We start from the raw sequence: 16,298 nt of genomic DNA, 5'->3' as shown, positions 1-16,298 counted from the left end.
GAGCGCGGGCAGTGAGCCTGGCTCAGGCTGCTGTGCTCAGCGATGCGGGCACAGGAAGGGATGCAGCCCCACACGCTGCTCCTGCCCCTTGTAAATCCCCCCACCCCTGCCCCAGCTCGGGGCAATTTTGGAATCATAATCTTTCCCCATTTATTTAAGCGGCTGATTAAAATTTAAAAAAAAATTAAAAAAACAGAAAAGATGTTTTATTTCTTGTTTCAAGTATTACATGCACTTTCAAAAATTAAAACTCTTTATTTAAACATCTCAATAGCATCTTGTCAGTTTGGAGGCAGCAAAGAATAACAGACATTTTGAAAAGCATTTACAAAAATACATTGCACAAAGTCCTATCTTGCTTTTTTAAAAATAAGTTAGTGTTATTCAAAATATTCCCCCCACAGCTACCTAATTTCAATTTATACAGGATAATTCTAATTTTAAATATGTAACCTGTAATATGAAAACACCTGTACATGTGTCATCTACTCCTCTGCGTAGGCCATAGGTTCTGTCTCTAGGTCGAGTGAAAAACAGTTCTTCACATGGAGACTTTCTGTATTTCAAACATTCGAGGACTGTTGTGCAACATACATAACTCAATTCAGAAAACCAGTCAGCAGGTCCATGTGTAACAGTTCTGTGTAACTACAAAATGCACTAGGAACAGCAAGATAAAAATTCTGCAAACAAGTGAATTTCAGGAATCTTTCCAAAAAGGATCTTCAAAGCAGCAAAGGCTAAGGGGGGCAATAAGCAGTTTCATCTCGTTCTATGTGAAAATGTTGTTTCCAGGAGTAACTCTACTCGCCTGGTACCCAACTAAGGCTCGTGGGGAGGACCAGGAATGCCCGTGTTTGCACACAGCAGCGCTGAGCTCGAGTCCCTCTTGCAAATGTGACGCAGCCAGAATTACTTCAGGCTTGTTTTCCACACACCGAATTCTCACAGTACATTTATGGAGTGTAACAATCAACCAGCCTAAGGAAATCTTGTCCCACACCGATCACTTTGGACAAATGAAGGTAGTGCAACTGCTGTACAGCAGTGTTTACTGAGCGATTCAGCAGGCTTATCAGCTCCAAGCCAGTCAGTCAGTACATCAAGGTCGATTTGGGATTGACACTAAAAAAAGAACTGGCCAAGTTGCCATGGTAAAAACCCTTAAAATAACTTCAATTACTTAAAGTTATCCCTGACTTTTAGAGCAATTCACGGCCACAAATTACAGTAAAGCATTCTCAGTCGCTGGTGTTTAAACTGGTTTTGGTTGTGTTAGCTTTCCCTGACAGTAGTATTTATTGTATGTAGCAAAGAAGCCCTTTTGGATCCACCAAAAAGGTTAAAAGCAACTGTTAACTGAAGGACACCTTTAGCCACAGTCAGTGTTCAAAATGTACCACAGTTTTTGGCTTATGGTGCCAAGCTAGCAAAAGTATGCAGTTAAGTCCTGGATTAAAAAAGAACAGATTCCTAGTTGCAGAAAGTGTGGTTTATTCTTTAAAAAAACCTATACATTCATTTGTAGTAAAACGTGTGTCACCTGTTTGCCATCTGGGCTTTATGAACCAGAGCTGTTTGCATGCATTATTTCTCTCAGCATGGACACAAATATGAAGCAAACTGGCAATTACAAGCTGAACCTCAGAGCAAATAAAAATTGGGGTTTATACATTTCTGCTGACAGTCTTCTGCCTTTATCAGAGGATCAACAGTTCTGCAGTGTGCATCTTGCATCCTCATCCTTTACAGATTCCAGTGTTGTAGGCTTCCCAGTATATACAGATTAGGAACAAAATGTACAAAGCAGCCACCCCCCCTGTAGTGTGGATTACTCGGCAGGTTTCCCATGCACTCTGAACCGATAAAGGCAGGTGTACTCTGCATGGCCCCAGTTAGAGAAAATCCTCAGCTCCACTATTTGGAATGCATCTTCATTTTTCTCCTGGAGAAAAAAAGCAAACACACAATCCAGTGTCAGGGTTCTGGGACAAACAGCTGCAACTGAAACTTTCTGAGTTATTAATAATTGCTGGTACTTGCTGGAACCAAAGCCATGCCTTGGGAATTTTCTGTTCCTTTGAACAGAACCTTCCTTGCCTTACAATTATTTGTGAGTCTGAAGCAGAATGGAACAGACTCTTCTCATGTTTAGCAACTTCCCACCATTTGTGTCCACATAGCAACAAGCCTTCCTCCCCTTTCATCTATTAAGGTCATAGGTTTGAGGCAGAGGTAGATACTTAATACATCAGATTGTACAGTGCCCAGATCAGAACAAGGCCTTTTTCCTTTACTGCTCATTGCACACAAGTGTAGAAAATAAAAGTAAATTTCTCCTGACACTTTAAATCTTATAATCCAGACTTACCATCACTGGAAACATCTGCAGTGGTTCTCCATCCTGATCATAGACATACTCTCCTAGAAGCTTGCCTTCTTCTTGATATTCATCATCCAGACCCTGTAACAACAGGATAAAGACTTTTTGCTTCCATCAAATTTCCAATCAAACCCAAACTAGAAACATGCCTACACAGAGTACCAAGAGCCAGGATCAGAATGTTTCCCATGTAATTTAAAGTTCAAGCACAGCTCTGTATTTCAGTTTCCTGCCCTGAAATAGGTTGTGCTGTTTACATGTTCTCATGGTCAAACCCTTTAATTTTCATGGCTATACCTGTATCACAGTGTACAATATAAGCTGCTCAGTACAAACAGAGAGAACATCAAGGCTGAAGATCCAGATGCTTGCAGGTGACTGTTTAAGCATTTAGAAAAACCTGACAAAAAGTTCTCAGGTATCATAACTGCTCTCTGATATACCCTGTAGTCTGTTCTGTTCTGAAATCCTGCCTGCACAACTGTGGTGCTGGGTAAAATGAACTAAAAAAATTATTTAAGGCACATCACACATAAGATGCAGAGACAAAAAATGAGGGACAGTGGGTGGAGAGAGGAAGAATGGGAAGGAGGATGAAACAAAGTGTATGAAAGAACTAGATGAATTAAGAAAACATCATCTCCCTCCAAAAGTGTTTACTACTGTATAGAGCAAGAATAAAGAATAACTTACCCAAAATTAGTTGCAACATTTCTTACTCATAATCTCAAAGCTCACAAATAAAAGCAATTTTTAAAGAGCAGTGAGTTAAATAGTTTATCATCTTGTTAGCTGTCCTTCCTCAAGTTACTCTTCTCCAAGATATGTAACACAAATACTCTGTGTACAAACATCAACTTAAATTCAGAGACAGACTTACATATACTGCAAAATTCCTAGGAGCACTGGTGATATTTCCTGTTGGTGAAAGAGTTTTTGGTATGTGTTCCAAGGTAAAGGCAGTTGGATAGATCTTCATGGAAAGTCTCACCACAAGATAGCCCTGTGATCCTTTGAAAGCCCAGCAGTTTCCTGGATACATGTCCGGCTGCACAGAAGGAAGGTGGAGAGAAGATGGGACACAACAATAAAAACAATGTTACAGTGTTTTCTAGTTTATTGTAATAAAGAGTTGTAATTAATTCTGAGTTCTTAGGGACAGTTTTAACAGTGAGATGCAGAAATAATCTTCTTGGCAGAGCTACTCAGGAAGGCAGCTGAGCTACCAGTGGTGTTTGGAAGACCTGCCTGGAGATCAGCTCTCAACAGGAACCCTTCCCAGCCCCACCTTTGCACAGGTCCAGTGCACCACCCAAGCTTCCCGTGACTCTCAATTTTGCTAGACTAGAACTTAAGCTGTGTCCAGGGACTGCCAGAAGAATCCCACTTTCAGGAACATACCTCCAAGTACCTGTCCCCCCAGTATATTACAGAGATACATCCAGCACCCAAAGAGCCATTCAAACCACTCAACACAAAATAACATTGCTGCATTTGTTTACTTGGCCTGTAATTACCTGAATCACCACTCTGGGAGACTGAGAGAAGTACCACAGAGGAATTCCAAAGAGGCTAATTAATGCTGTCTTGGTCTCATAGGTTTCAGAACAGCGAGTACTCAGAATGCTGCCACCTCAAAAAAGACAGATCAGGTTAGCAGAAATAGAAGTCTTCAAGAAGAAATAAGTAATTAAGGCAGAGATTTATATAAAGCATAATGAATACCAGATTAAAGATATTGTTAAGATCTAGTAATTTTCTATGGATACAATGCTTTTATCACATACAATGTTATTTTAAGAAACGGTTAAAGGTTTTTCTTTTCTCTCTTATCCAGTTGCAGACATATTGAGAACTATTCATGTCCATGTACACCTAGGCTGATGTACAGGCCTGTAAACACCTTCACAGATTGCAATGATCTGATGGTCAGGCAACACACAAAAATGCTCTACTAAGCTTTACTCTTCATTTTAATATTTCTAGTAAATACTACTACAAGCATGAATAGTAAAATGGTGTTTCCTCTATTATTTACCTCCAGATTCCAAGGCAAAATCCACCATCCCAGTCTTGTCTTGAGAGTAGAGTTTCAGTGCATTATTTACAATAATTTGTGCTTGCTAGAGGTGTACACATACAAGAGAACGGAAGGAAAAATATTTTAATAAGATCAAGTGATAAAATAATTGATATTGACATATCTGTGAAGTTCCAAGCATCTTTTTGAGATGCTGCACTTCATCACAAGTCCTTGAAAGCCTCTGTCAAGGAAGAGGCTACTTTTAATGCATAGCTGTCTTAAAATACAAGTTGATACTGCATCTTGACTGCTGGTTTGTTTTCTTTTTTTTGAATCTGCATTCCTTCTTCCCAAGACCCTGAGCTGCATTTCTTTGGTATACTTGTCTCCCAGTAATGCAATTTTCAAGACAGCACACTTCAAAAAAATGCAAGTGTTGACAACAGGCAACAATTAATGCTGCAAGAATACACCCAATAAAGCGTTTTCTGCAGTTCTTCTAATTTCAGCCCATGTCCTTGACATGTCTTAAAATCATTAACATTTATGTTGACAGTCATGCTCCACAAAATACTCCTGAACAAAATACTCAAGAACTCTTTCCAGTTTTAGTTGAACTTCAAGACCTTAAAACTCACTCACCGCTTCTGTGATTCCAGAAATCCCTGCGTTAGTCACAGCATTTGTAACTACTTCAGATGTTACTTTTTGGTTTGTTACAGACATATGGAGAGTAATATTTTTGAGGATCTGCAACTCAAGATCCCGCAGCAAAGTCTGTAGTTCACTTTTGCTCACAAAATTGGAGGTAAGCCATTGGATAAGTGATTCAGGGAAGTCTTCTTGTTGATTGCCAAAAAGCATTAGCTTGACAGATTCCTTGACCTGGGCATCTACCTAGTAGAAGCCATTAATAATTATAATTATTAGTTTTTATGACTATATATAAAATATATGACAGGTACATAGCTAAACCACTAACAAGTCATTATTTAGGTAAAAGTTAATCTCATCTCAATATTGTTGTATTTTGTTGGCTTATGTTCCAGTCAGACCTTTTAAAAGGCTTCAAAAGAACTCAGGATTTTTTAGAAATAACTATCTGATTACAAACCTAACTTGCTTTTACATGAGTTTCTTTACTCTATTTCCATGGGTTAGCAAAATACATCAACAAAGTACTGTACAGAGAACTGCTACTATGTCATAGCTTCCAAACAAACCCCTGCCATTGTAGAAAACAAGCAATAAACTCCTCTCTAGTAAAGTATCATGCACTAATGGAAAAATTCACAGTAACCTTACACACAACACTGTCATTATTTAAGTTTAATACTACCCCCATGTTACTGTCTGCAGTGTATTTCAAGAAAGTTAGTGAACAAAACCAAGTAATATCAAATTTTACTGGGACAGAGAAGTTGTAGAACCTACTTTTTCAAGAACGACATCCATTTTCTCACAACTCGTCTTCACACCTTCCCCAGATAACAGCTTTGATTTCATAGAAGCCAGCTCTAGTTCTAGCTCTTCAATTTTGGACCTAAGTAGACTGTGTTGATCATCATATCTGGCAAAAACAAGGAGTCAATTATTAGGAAAGAGTAGTTGCAATCATTCCATCAAATTCCAAAGGTGTGAGAATATCCTTGTCTAATACAAAGTGCTCTCCTAGTTCAATTGTTCACACACAGTGAACTTGCATTTGTAACATATTGTTACTTAACATATACTTAGAATTAATATATTCAAAGCAAAGTATTTTGAAAGTTATGGAAAACTCCAGCAGTGATGACTTCAGATTATCACCAGGCTGACAAGTTAATAACTTGAACATACACAGGTTTGGAGGAATTTAAGGGCTGGCAAACCAGCCAAACTTTTTGTGAGTTTGCCACTGGTTAGAGTGAGTCTCAGGCTACCTCACTCAAACCAGAGTAACCCCAGAGGCAGTGCTGAGTTACAAATAGCAACTCATATAAGACCAATATAGATCAGTGTCCAGTGAATACTATGGAAAAAGATCTCAACTATCATTCTAAAGCCGTTTTACATTTAATTCTAATTTAAATGGCAATTCAGCAAAGAAGCCAAAAAACAAGAGACAAAAAATAGAATTTATATGGTTTAATAATTTAAATATAAAGCCCATCAAAAGCAGTTACTGTATATTTCACTAAGTGATCTGAAGGAAAACAAATGCATTTATAAGAGGATGAAAAGTCCCTCATTCTCCTATACTATATAAATAACTTTCTCTAATGAAAGTGTGGTTGTAGGGTTGCTCTCCACACTGGAGGAGAGTCCTGTGCTGATGTTCAGCACAGCTGAAATGCAGTACAAGACAGAAGTGCTCTTGCTGACAACAAAACCCTGCAGGGTCAGTTAACTGACATAAGGATCACTGTCAGTTGGCAACAGGAGTGAAAAAGCAAAATGTATTTGAAAAGTGCTTATACCTCACTGACTTGGATTTTTCTAGGTCAAACTCCTTCTGGATGTCCTAAAAAATACAAAAGTTAAAAGTTAACACATATAAAGAAATTCAAGTGAAAGAAAGAAGACAAAGAATGTTACGTGAAAATAAATTTTAGCACCACCTGTATGGGATTGCGCACATAATTATGTTTATGCCTCTGATTAACAAGGTTGCATTCAAAATAGAACCCAAATCAATGGTCAAGAGAATAAATTTTAAACTTTGGAATGTAACCCTCTCCAAGAAGGGGGAACCAAAATACAAACAAGTTTTGAGACTTAGGGAACTGTAATAGCCACAGTAAAGGAAACTGCTGTTTGGAACAGCAAATAAAAAAAGTCAGTATGTTTTATCAACAGGTTACAATTAGATGATGTCAGCAAAGCTCACTGCCAATACCTTGGATTCAGCTTTGAGTTCTTTAAGGTGGTCTTCCAGCATCTGGATACGCTGCCCATGATCTTTATGTAAAGCCAGGAAGTCGGTCTTAAAAACAGGGAAGAAAAAGGAGGTGTATTTTGTTTTGGAGTACAAATACCATTAATTGATATTTTCTGCAAAGTGCACTTTTCATTCCGTTCTGTGAATGTTTAAATGATTTACCCTGCAGATAGTGTGAGAAATTACAGAGTCTGTAATAAATACAGGAGTCTGATTTAGCTGTAGTAAGGGTTATATACAGGGAAGTTTACCCCCAAATCCCTGCTTTGTCACTAGTCCTTCCTATAGTCTTCTTTATCTGTATAAAAACAGGATTAATCCAGCAGCTTTTCAGCAATGTAGGAATATACTTTAGGCCACCTGTCTGGAATTAATCCTTGGTCACCAATAACAAAGAAGGAACAAATGCCCACAACTACTCCCTGGCCATTACTACCTACTAGTTATTTCTAGATCAGAAAAAGAGATCTCCAGTCAAATCACTCACAACCTGCATTTATAGAGAACAATCTCTTATCAGGAAAACATCAATAACTGACTATCTTACCTTTTCCTTCATTTTCATATCTTTAAGATCTTGACTCATCACATTTTTTATTAAATTTAATATTTCACTTCTGTCACTCATCTTGGCAACCTGATCTTGAAGATTCCTGAGTAGGCTCATCACTTTTTTATATTCTTTGCTTTGGTCATGGCATCTGTCAGACACGAAGGCCATTTGCTTTTCCAGCTCACTTATACGACCAAAGATATTTACGGTATCCTAAAATATAAAGATAATGCTTTAATATAGAAAAATCAATTTATCTACCTTACTCTTGTGCAACAAGTAATTATTGCAAAATACTGAAGACATGGAAGTTAAGAGATCTTAAAATATATTCAAGTTCTTTCCTAGATTGTTGTCCCTTACCTTTGGAGGTTCTACAGAATGAAAAGAATCATCTTCTGGTTCAGGAACATGAACAGAATCATCTGTTCTCTGTATTCTGCCAATTCCTGTCCAGTTCAATGGAGGTAATAATGAAATTAAGCTATTAAGCCTCCAGAACCAGAAACCTAGAACAGAAACAAAAAGCAATGTGTGTTCAAATGAATTCTCTGTTCCAACTGCTTATATCTACAACTGGACTTTTTAAGGACACAGCTACCTTCAGTTTGCAAGGCAGGTGCCACACAATGGACACTGCTCCAGTCTAAACAAACATCACCACAGAGCCAGCTTTAAAATTTTTAAATCAAGCACTCAAGAATATTAGGGAACATCCCTCAGTCCCACTCACACAGTTGTGAGGCAGACAACTTGCACTTATATATATATATCATGGTACAGGACTAAACTCATACTACTGCTTCCCAGGAACCTTGGTCACCTTTGCTGATTAAGACAGGCCACATTTTCTGAAGGCTGAAGATGTAAATGCTGCTCTTTATCTCCATGGAAAGTATGTTGCATGATAGACTTACTATATATCACATTGCATAAGACCTAATAGAAGTTGGAAGAAACTTAGGCTTTCACAAGATTACACTTATTTTTGCAATATCTTAGTGGGAAGTAGCAGCATTTTCTACACAGGGTAAATTCTTTCCTTGTTCAGCCTTATACAGAGGACTTTGAACCCCCACTGTAATTTTCCAAAAAGCTTCATCTTCTCCATAAAATAGCTACAAGTTTTTAAGACTCACAAAGACATGAAACTGCTTCTCAGAAATGGCCCAGCACTTCTGATAAATACTCCAATTTGTTTCATTTCAAAGTTGACAGCTGGTTGGAATACTGTCTACTAACCACTCTAAAGTGAGCAGTATCTTAAGCAATTAAAGCAGAGTCTACAGCAAAGGAAAGACTTTGGATGAGTAGGTAAAAACTTAACCACACTTCTACAGAGACTGACAAATCAATCAATACCCAGCCTACTCTTTCATTGCTACTCCTATGAAGGGAAGAAAAAAGGATTTCAGGATTTCATTTACTCACTCAGCCACTCTTTCTAAGGAGCTCTATGCAATTAAATCAAGGATATGGCTTTATGACAAGGGGAACAGTTGCTGACTTGTTGGTACCCTGGAAGCTTGAATTACTGCCCTGTTCATAAATAAACTTGTTCTTTTTCAGTTCTGCATCTTCTTCATAAATCAACTCAAAATGCTATTTTGGAGCAGCTGTAGTAAACACACTGATTTGAATTATAAGTGAACAATTGACATACCTAGTAGAAACAGGAGTGGGATAAGAAACAGTAACCACCTGTAGTTCTTTGGAAGGCATCTATAGAAAGAGAGGACAGTTTACCAGAAAGAACACATTTATCATAATTAATCGATTTATAACGGGGTAAATAACTTGCTCATAAAACAATTATTTCAAAGGATACACACCTTCTTACAAGAAACACCTTGAGCAAAGACATCAGAGTAACAAGTTGATACCACCCAGTTCTGAGCAACCTGAACATGCCAGAAGCTGCCCTCCCTAGAAGACAAAAGGTGGGAGTGTGAAATGTAATTACTGCAGCACATGTTCAAAGAAACCAAGCAGAGGGACATGCAGCTGTGGCCAACAATGCCTTGCAGAGTGAAGAAATGCATGAATAAGGCAATGCATGCAGCTTTTTGACATCTAGATACCGCAAGTATGAAGCATTGCAACACTAGCCACTCAACAAGGTCAACGGCCACGCAAAGGGATGAAGTGCTCACTTGTTATGACAATACTACGTTCCTGGAAATTCAGTATTCATGTCTGAACATAAGTTATCACACTCTGGACACCTCAGTATGCTCCAGGAAACACACAGATTAGCAGCAGCAGTTTTTGGTAAGAGGAATACCAATATAGCAATTGACTGCCAAACCAAACACACCCCATTATTCTTGACACCCCATATTCAGTGCTATTCACACACTCATTCCCTTTGGTTAGTCTCCTGTAATGCCTGTGAACAGAAACACACCCTCTCAATTAAGCATCTTTTGGTCAATAACATAGCACATGCATTTCATGACACAAAAGCTACAGCATAAGCACCACTGAATTAGTCTAAGCCCCTGCAGTTCCCTAATTTGCCAAAAGGAACAGGCAATGCACACACACACACACAGAGATCAGAATAGTAACCTGGAGAGAGAATGGCCAGCCACAGTAGAGACAAGACCTTCTGCGACACAAGCCATCCCGTTGCTCCGGCTGTTCGCAACACGTGAAGCATAAAGTAACCTGGATTATAACAAATTAACTCCATGTGGTAACAGACACAAAGGAGCTGGACATTCTCTTCAGTACATGCAGTGAAACAGACTCGGTCCCCTGCCCATCACATGTTCCGCAGAATTTTAAACTGTACTTTTCAGTAATCTCAAACTTGGTTCTTCACTACTTTAAAGCAAAGCAAGCCACTAATATGGAGTCAAGTAAAACCAAGACAGTTTAGAAACTGAATTCTCATGGATAAACACATTGAACACCACCTGTGCAGTTAGAATATCACTTTTCCAAAATCAAAGTTTACATTTTGTTAAATGTTTATCTAACAATGCCATGCAAAGTGTAAGCAGAGAATAGCAAAAGTACTACCACAAACACAAGCTTTAAGCACATCATTACTTTAAAAGTATCTTATTTGTTCAAAATTATACATCAAGTTCATTATCTGGGTTCTGGGCAGAAGTGAGAACAATTAGAAATTTAAAATTCTAGTGATGTCTAAGAAATATTAATAAATAATAGAAAGTATTCCCACTTAAAAGTTGCAAGAAGTAAATTTACATTAAGCTGAGTGTTCCCAAGGACGTTCAGTAGGACAGTTCTGTATCTCTTAAAGAGAACAAAACTACCACCAAACTCCCCATCCAATGCACTGTAATAAAATGCTGTAACTTAAAGCCTGCTGAGGCCAACAAATACTATGTCCAAGACTAGGACCAATCTTTCTACAGAACAAACTACACCGTACATGTTTAGAAAATATTCCTACATTCTTAGATTAGCAGATATGTCTGGGTTAATCTGAGGGATTAGATATACCAACCCAATGTTCTGCAAATCATTTAGGTGATTGAAGTGTCTCAAATCATTTTCCTTTGCTGAATAAAGAGCACTCAACAGATCCTTGATGCCTCTGTCATTCAAGCTAGGGAATGCTCATCTCACAGGATAGATTCTATCCCTATATAAGATTCCTGTAAAAATTGACTATCACTAGAACAAAAATAAAATGTTAAAACCCCTTTATTCAAATAATATGCATACCAGTATCTCATACCTTGCTTTCATTTAAAGTCAGCTTTTCAACCTAGCAAGCATAGAGATCTCCTCAAAGCACAATAAATTAGTCTGACTTGTTCCTTCTAGCATACGAGGTGCAGGTTACCCTAAACCTTGTTTTCACTAACAGGTAAGCAGCCTGCAAACTTGTAAAAAAGCCAAAATCAGAGCAAGAACTCAGACAGAAGAGGTGTTAGGGAAGTTAGTTGTCTAGGCACTTTACATTTCTACCCTACTTTGACAGAGGAAGGAAGGGAAAAAACCCCAAACACAAAACATGTGATTAACATTGTGAGATTGCAATGCAAAATAAAAGCAAACAAAAATGTCCAAGTCAACCTGCAGAAGAAAAGGTGTGCCAAATGGTCCTTGCTACCCTTTTAGCCCATGAGGACTGCATGTGGTCTGTGGTGTATATTTCAAGATGTTTCTTCCCTTTACAGTCATCACCTGTTGGTTGTGGTAACAGTTGATTAATGGGATAAAGCCATGATCAAGTCAAGATCTGCTATAAGATAGACTTGTTCAAGTTATCTCACATCATCAGATATCAACCCAGAAACTACTAAGCAAACTTCAGGGAAGGAAACTTGCCAGGGGAAATACTACAGTACACCAGGGGATCACCATCCTCCCCCCCCCACCACACTTAAGTTGCAAACCAAATATTTACTTTGTAACTTCCACAGTGTCAGGGGCTATCTGATACTACTGTTATAGCAACAACCTGGTGCAGAGCCCAGGACTGAGACTGCATCAATCACTATACTTACATATGGATTCCTCATTCACACCAAGATGATGATCTTCTCTGTAGAACTCCTTTACATTCATGCTTCCACAGTAGTCTGAGTGAGCTGCAACACATCCAAAAAGCACACACAGATTCTAATTATCAAATTCAAAGCCTTTCATAGACACAGATTTTAGTTAAACTGGCTTGGTTCACAATTATAAAGTCAGATTACTCTAAGGAAGCCTGAAAAATAATTGAGGAGGAAGCCTACTCTGTGTAATCTTGTTCTTTCTTCTTTAAATATCAGGGGGCCTCTCAACTGAAAAAAAAAATCCTTCTCTCCTTTTCAGATAGCAAAGTTTGTAAAAAAAAAAAACAAACAACTGAACCAACCCTCATCAAGTAAGTCCCTGTTCCCAACATTCCATCAAATGGGTCAGCCATTCATTACATATTTGTGTTGATTTTAACAAACTTGTTACAAGAAGGAGAAGAAAGCATTAGGAATTATAAGGTTCTGAGCAGAGAGAAGGAGGAGGGCAAAGTTCTACTCACATGCAAAAATCAGCTCCCTTCTGCCTATGGCAATTTAATTTCACTTGTAGAGCAGGTATTATAGAAGAGAAAGCACCAAAGAAGAAAAGAACATTTTCAGGGAAAACAAGATGTGCTCTAAAGTAGTACTGAGTGATGAGAGCAGTTTGAGTTTTGCAAGACAGATCTAAACGAGCCTTAAGTGCACAGCAGGTTTAAAGGTGATAAGAGAATGAAAGACATTGAAAAATTAGAATTTAACACAATCACCAGAGTTTTTAAAAATCAACTCAAATTTATCAATTCAAAAATTACTCTCTACCACTTTCTAGTAAAATCAACATGTGGATTTCATAAGGGAATCTGGATACTTTCAAAACAGGAAAGGTATGAAACATGTAGCACACGTGAAGTAATAATAAAAACTCAGAAAGGCAGGAGCCAGTCAAAAGACTATAGAAGAACACCATAGTGCCAAAGAGGAAGTCCATAAGAAAAAAAGTCCAATACACACACTCTGTCTTTGCAGACCAAGGAAGACAACTGAAAAGATACCTTTATATTCATAACCCAGCTTCAGCAAAACCATTTGAAATAGTTGCACTAATAGTGATGCAAAAGATGCTGCAGCATTTTTGACCAATCGTAGGATCTTACTCATGTAGAAATATGTTCCTCCTATTGAAAAAAACAGTGTGAATACAAATTATTCATCCATAGAAATATGTACTTCTGTTCTCTGGTCACCATTAGCTTGTGTAAGAGTGAGGATGAAGCAGGAACAGCCTTTATTTAGCCAAGAGTATGAAACTTCAGAAAGTGTGGTTTGAAAATTCTGGGTGTATTAGATATAGCATGAAAGCTTTTGTGAGAACGATACACCCTGGATAATGACTTCAAGGCAAAATATATAACCTCAGCAAGAACAGCTTTGTTTAGTGAGAATGCAGAACTCTGAGGAGCAATGAGTTCCTTGCTTATGGAACTCGGGATTCCTCACTGACGTGAACTGCCGATCCTGATTTTGGGGTCACAGTCCCGAAGAGACATTACAGAGTTATTTTGGATTTGGAGGAATGAGGACTGCTCACCATCTTCCCTGCTGTTACATCAGAGGAAGTTCCTACAGTGATCTGCCTGAAGTGCTATAGACACACCCCTTTTTCCAGAAGCACAGGAAAAAAGCTAAAATCCACCAATGCCACTGTTCTAGACTCAGCCACATCCCAAAAACCTGCCATGACTGTGTGCCTTTCCCCACCCACCCCCAAATTTTGACTTAAACCCCTAGATTAAAGTTCGAAGGAATGTACAAAGATGAGGAAAACTCTTTCATGTGAATACAAACTCAAGAGTATAGAAAGTTTTCATGCAGTGCCACTTGCAGGTGACTGTTCAAGCCAAAAGAATTCCACCCTGTGCTACACACTAGCTAAAAAGAAATACTCCAACTGAAGCATTTGAAGTCACATCATATAGCTCACACAGACTAATTTCTTTTTCTTGTACTGAGAACAAGCTTCATTCAAGATTTAACAAACCTACAAAATCCCACAAATAGCTCCTTTCTAATTCAAGGTCATTAAGAAAACAAATCCTTTGTGGTAACTGAGGACTACCAGTAATGAAGAAACTCCAGGTGCAAGAGGCAGGCAGACACGGGCAAGACAATGAGGAAAACAATCACTGAATGGAGATTGTCTTGGAAAGGCTTTTGGAATGCAGTCCCTAGAGTGAGAATTTGGAATCAGTTTTTCCCTTTGGAGTTCAATATTGCATGTAGTTGAAGTTTAGCTTTTAGAAACACTATAAAAAGCTGCAAGGTTAAAAGAGGAGGAAAAAAGGAAGCAGAAAGTAGAAAGCCCTCTCAGATGTTCCCTAGATAACACAAGCACTGCAAAGTAACAATTGTGCTCAATCTTGAAAGTTCAAACCACACAGGGGATAAAAAAAATGGTAAACCAAAAAGCACAGGAAGTTTGTATCTGGAAACCATGACCAAATATTTCATAGGTAGAGCCACACTGATCTGATGTCAGATTAGGAGACTTACAATCAGTGCTGGCTGGCCAAATAATTTTATAACTTAAGATACCAGGGCATTTGAATTTTGTAACTGATTCCTATAGCAGCACTGAAAATCAGGAGATTATTATTATATATCAGAATCTGACAAGTACATAAAATTTCAACTGATACAGAAAAAGGTATTTCATATAAGCTGATCTGTAGAATTCAGTTATTGGCAAGTTCATCAGGGTCAGACAGATGCTTAAACAACACTGTTGAAATGAAACACAAGAGAAAGTAACTTACTAGCTGCATGTTTCTGGCTCCTGTCTCTAGTGTAGATCCTGGAGGGTGGCACGGGGGAAGCTGAGTAGGCAGTGAGGACCTCCTTCCTCTCTGACAGCATGCTGCAGTCACTGCACGTGTAGCCATTCAGCGTGGGCTGCAGCTCTGCTGCTATGCCCCCGTTCCCCTGCAGCAGCGTGGTGTCACTGCCTGGAAACACAGCAAAACCCCCGAGTCAGCACTGCCAGCACCGTGCCTGTCACACACAAACGATGTGGAAGGAAAAGCAAAGTGTAGTTACCTCTGGGGTCACCTTCTTCATCAAGGCCTGCAAAAAACAACAAAAAAAAAATTGGTCCCAAATATAAGAAAAACCTGAATTGAATTAGAATATCTGACATAAATTCAAGTTAGAAGACCCGCTAATATTAAGACTTCAAAAAATGTCTCTTTATGGTTAGCATTTAACATATTTTGCAGCCCATCAGAGAAACACCTATCCAGACCTTATTGTAGTAGGGTGACAGTTGTGAAAATCATCCCACCACAGAAGGGGCAGAAAAAGCAACATGAATGCGAACTGCACCTTGACTTAGTTCCCACAAGAAGTTAAAGCTGCTAATTACAAGCTTACAATGTTTCTGTTGCTTGGTAACTACTTTGATACTACTGTATTTAAAATTCTGTTCTAAGAGCCAGGTTATCTAAAATTTAGAAAGGGTTCTACCAAAATCGACACAATTCTTCCCACTAGGACTCTGGGAAGGTCACAAATATTCTGACTAGAAAGAAAGAGAGTCTGATTTGGGAGATGTAACAAGTTGCTTATCTGGTTGTACACAATGCTTCACACAGACAATCCTTTATATAGACAACTCTCACGTCTTCTCTTCATTGAAGAGAAAACGCATTTTGGTATAGTTAAAAAGCCAAACCAGCCAGCCACACAAAAAACCCTTTTGGGAAATCCTGAAAAGTCACTAATTTTAAATTTTCACATTAAGGTATGTTAAGAAGAAAAAAAGTTCTGCCTATAAACAAATAAGAAAATGCTTTTCCTTGGCTTTTCAAAAACAAATTACATGTTTACCATTCTTTAAATACAGAACTCAATGTACATCTTGAAGAAAGTAATGA

The 16,298-nt window shown here is 38.3% G+C and overlaps 1 protein-coding gene across 7 annotated transcripts in view; it reads right to left on the bottom strand.

Moving 5' to 3' along the window:
- Positions 1-235: 235 nt before the first annotated feature.
- The window catches only part of SUN1 (Sad1 and UNC84 domain containing 1), a 29,131-nt gene continuing 13,068 nt past the window's right edge, over positions 236-16,298 (bottom strand). For 3 of the 7 annotated variants that reach the window (XM_021539718.3, XM_021539721.3, XM_021539719.3), the window contains exons 5-23: positions 15,463-15,489; positions 15,183-15,371; positions 13,422-13,544; positions 12,370-12,453; positions 11,936-12,046; positions 10,451-10,549; positions 9,712-9,805; positions 9,543-9,601; positions 8,243-8,388; positions 7,874-8,092; positions 7,285-7,371; positions 6,866-6,909; positions 5,841-5,976; positions 5,049-5,303; positions 4,422-4,506; positions 3,901-4,016; positions 3,264-3,431; positions 2,372-2,464; positions 236-1,945 (exon numbers count right to left, since the gene is read on the bottom strand). In XM_021539718.3, the coding sequence (XP_021395393.2) occupies positions 1,832-1,945; positions 2,372-2,464; positions 3,264-3,431; positions 3,901-4,016; positions 4,422-4,506; positions 5,049-5,303; positions 5,841-5,976; positions 6,866-6,909; positions 7,285-7,371; positions 7,874-8,092; positions 8,243-8,388; positions 9,543-9,601; positions 9,712-9,805; positions 10,451-10,549; positions 11,936-12,046; positions 12,370-12,453; positions 13,422-13,544; positions 15,183-15,371; positions 15,463-15,489 (2,249 nt within the window). In that variant the 3' untranslated portion in view covers positions 236-1,831. Of the gene's footprint in view, positions 1,946-2,371; positions 2,465-3,263; positions 3,432-3,900; positions 4,017-4,421; positions 4,507-5,048; positions 5,304-5,840; positions 5,977-6,865; positions 6,910-7,284; positions 7,372-7,873; positions 8,093-8,242; positions 8,389-9,542; positions 9,602-9,711; positions 9,806-10,450; positions 10,550-11,935; positions 12,047-12,369; positions 12,466-13,421; positions 13,545-15,182; positions 15,372-15,462; positions 15,490-16,298 lie in introns of all 7 variants that reach the window. The other 4 variants (XM_021539722.3, XM_021539723.3, XM_021539724.3 and 1 more) reach the window with 4 other exon arrangements.

Source organism: Lonchura striata, chromosome 16 (assembly GCF_046129695.1).
Source record: "Lonchura striata isolate bLonStr1 chromosome 16, bLonStr1.mat, whole genome shotgun sequence".
Lineage (NCBI taxonomy): Eukaryota > Metazoa > Chordata > Aves > Passeriformes > Estrildidae > Lonchura > Lonchura striata.
This window is presented reverse-complemented; position numbering and strand designations above follow the sequence as displayed.